The sequence below is a fragment of the Malus domestica genome, chromosome 12 (assembly GCF_042453785.1).
Source record: "Malus domestica chromosome 12, GDT2T_hap1".
Taxonomy (NCBI): domain Eukaryota; kingdom Viridiplantae; phylum Streptophyta; class Magnoliopsida; order Rosales; family Rosaceae; genus Malus; species Malus domestica.
Genome location: NC_091672.1, coordinates 24,895,913 through 24,898,729, shown reverse-complemented (window position 1 = coordinate 24,898,729; position 2,817 = coordinate 24,895,913). Strand labels below are relative to the sequence as shown.

The 2,817-nt window shown below is 36.1% G+C and overlaps 1 protein-coding gene across 2 annotated transcripts; it reads right to left on the bottom strand.

Annotated features, from left to right (window-relative positions):
• Nucleotides 1-1,022: 1,022 nt before the first annotated feature.
• Nucleotides 1,023-2,565, bottom strand: LOC114820180 (uncharacterized). 2 transcript variants are annotated; one of them, XM_070809702.1, is made up of 4 exons: nucleotides 2,502-2,565; nucleotides 2,238-2,355; nucleotides 1,842-2,045; nucleotides 1,023-1,476 (listed from the first exon to the last, which is right to left on the bottom strand). In XM_070809702.1, the coding sequence occupies exons 1-4, from the start codon at nucleotides 2,532-2,534 to the stop codon at nucleotides 1,436-1,438; spliced, it is 396 nt and encodes a 131-aa protein (XP_070665803.1). In that variant the 5' UTR covers nucleotides 2,535-2,565; the 3' UTR covers nucleotides 1,023-1,435. The 2 variants fall into 2 exon arrangements, with proteins under 2 accessions (XP_070665803.1, XP_028946464.1); XM_029090631.2 differs by having other exon boundaries at nucleotides 2,238-2,565.
• Nucleotides 2,566-2,817: the final 252 nt, after the last annotated feature.

Genomic DNA, 2,817 nt, shown 5'->3' with positions numbered 1-2,817 from the left:
AGAAAAATGATTATCATCATGCAAATTTAAGGAAGTAATCTCAGGAAATGTAGCCATGAGAGCACTGTAATCAATTCTGGTAATTGCACTAGTTTTAAGCCTTGGTTGAATACCATGAGAAACTTCAAGTGAACCTGGGAGAGAAGGCAGCTTAACTTCCAACTGATTTGAGGAGTGGACAGGCAACATGGAAGGAGAAGAGGAAAGAGTAGCATGAGAACTAGGATAAGTAGTAACTGAAATGTGAGAGTGTTGAATAGGATCCTGACTTGAAGAATTGGAAATAGATGCAGATGACATCATATTTGAACTCATAGGTGAATTCAATGATTCACTATGAAACTGGTTGCAGACTGAGAAGAATTATGTGGCATAGTAATATTAGTACCCAACTGAACAACAATAGGCCTAGTAGAAGAAGATGTCCCATGGTTTATATCAGTATCAATTGGTGATGAAGCATAAGTTGATATAGCAAAGGGAAAACAAGTTTCATCATGTATCACATTTCTGGACATTAAAAGCTTGTCTGTCAACTTATTAAAACACACAGAACCTTTGTAGCCATAGATATAGCCCAAGAAAATACACTGAGTAGACCTAGGTTGCAGCTTATGAGCATTATAATGTCAAAGGTACGGATATATCGCAGATCCAAAAACTTTCAGTGTAGACAAATCAGGTTTCTTATGAAAAAGTTTCTCAAATGGAGAAATCATTTGTAAAATCTTACTAGGCATTCTAATTATTAGAAACACAACATAAGCCACAACATGATACCAAAATCTATGAGGAAGTGATGCAGTGGACAACAAAGTAAGGGCAGTCTCCACAATATGCCTATGCTTCCTTTCTACTAATCCGTTTTGTTGTGGTGTGTATGGACACATACTGTACAATACCTTTATGAGCAAGAAGATTTTTTAAAGCATTACTGAGAAATTCACCACTACCATCAGATTGCAATATTTTGATCTTGGCTTGAAACTGATTTTCTAGATAAGCACATAATTGTACAAAGGTACCAAAAACATCTGATTTATTGATTAAAGGAAAAATCCATACAAATCTTGTTGCTTCATCTATAAATGACACATTGTACCTATAACCTTCAAATGATACAATTGGTGAAGGACCCCATACATCATTATATATCTTATGAAAAGGAATTGATATTCTGTCAAACTTCTCTGGAAATAATAACCTACTAATTTTACCACTAATACAGTGAGAACAAGTCTTAGGATGTACATTAGTAGAGAAGTAAATATTAGAATCTCTAGGCATAGTTTGTAGAACCTCATTGGAAAGATGCCTCAGTCTGTGGTGCCACGAAGAAGACTTTACCATTTTGCCCAAAAATGCTGAAGAGACATCACCTTGATTCATCACAGTTGGAAAAACATGCATAGGAATCCTAAATAGTTCATTGTTGCTACTCTTTCCTTGATAGAGTACTTCCCTTGTTGCCTTGTCCTGCACAAAGAATTCAACATCATCACAAATAAACCAACTGTGGTTATCTCGACAAAGCTGTTTTACAAAAAGTAGATTGACTGTCAACATTGGAACATGAAGAACATTTTTGAGATATAAGGGATGAGAAGAAGTAGGTAATTGGCTAGTGCCAATATGTTTGACAACTAAACCTTCCCCATTACCAACAATAATCTTATCTCTATCATAAGGAACTGCAATGTTTAAGATAGTGACATCAGGACTCATATGGTGTGGAGCTCCTGTATCAACTATCTAAGAACAATTTCCAGAGGTAGGTTGAGCAATAAATGTAGTTGGCAATTGATTTTCTGGAATATCTGAAAAATTATGAGAAGACTGACCCTGATGAAAAAAAAGGTGGTGCAGAAAAATCAGGAGGCACATTTGAAGATGCTGAATGAAATCCCTGATAACCAGAGGTACCAGCGAAAAAACCGTTCTGAGAAGAATTGTACTGAAACTGAGAATGATGGTCTTGAAATGCAAAATTTGCATGTAAAGAAGCTTGTGGAGGAGCCCCTTGATATGCATAATTGCCCATGTGTCTGCAATCAATAGCAATATGTCATTTCTTTCCACAAATCTGGCACTCCTGAATTACTTGATTATTTTCACTCCTATAGCAACATGTAACAACAATATGTCATTTTCTCAAACATATTTGACATTCAGGAATGACCGTTTGTCGATTAGATGTATTTCCAGACCAAAAACCACCAGACTTTGAATTGTTATACCTTGGTTTATAGCCACCATTATTCCTGCCCTTGTAACCATTATTACCATAAAGCCTAGTTCCTTGACCTCCAAATTATTGCCAGATGATTGAAAACCATTACCATTTGAAGTTCCATACTGAGGAAAAGAAGATTGTGGAGCAGCCATGTTTGAAGAATTAGAAGCATTAAAACCATATCCAAAATTTTGTGTAAATACAGAAGGAGAGCCAGGACCAACAAAAATACTAGACGCGCCAGAATGAGATTGAAATGATGAATTACCATTATGAGAAGAAAGTATTGCCCCATTGACATACATAGCAGCCATACTATGAACAAGAGTTTGCATTCTCCACTCACAAAGCTTCAACATACAAGCTTCAACAAAAGAAAATTCAAAGAACTTAGCGAAGAAGGCTTTGGTGTATTTAACACAATACGTTGAAATGAAGGAAAACTTATTTATTGATATCCCCGATAAGTTACAAATATGTACATATACTTGAGTCAAAATAAACAAACAAGAGGGAGCCTTCACAAAGGTTGCTTAGGAGAAGTCTCAGCAAGCGGTAGAGCCACAGAAAGAGAAGGCACCGGA

Coding starts and splice junctions, on each gene's coding strand:
- LOC114820180 (XM_029090631.2), bottom strand. CDS start 2,547: ATGGCTGCTATGTATGTCAATGGGGCAATACTTTCTTCTCATAATGGT. Junction 2,046..2,237: donor AATGGTGGCTATAAACCAAG/GTATAACAATTC, acceptor TATTGATTGCAG/ACACATGGGCAATTATGCAT. Junction 1,477..1,841: donor CCACCTTTTTTTTCATCAGG/GTCAGTCTTCTC, acceptor TTCTTTGTGCAG/GACAAGGCAACAAGGGAAGT.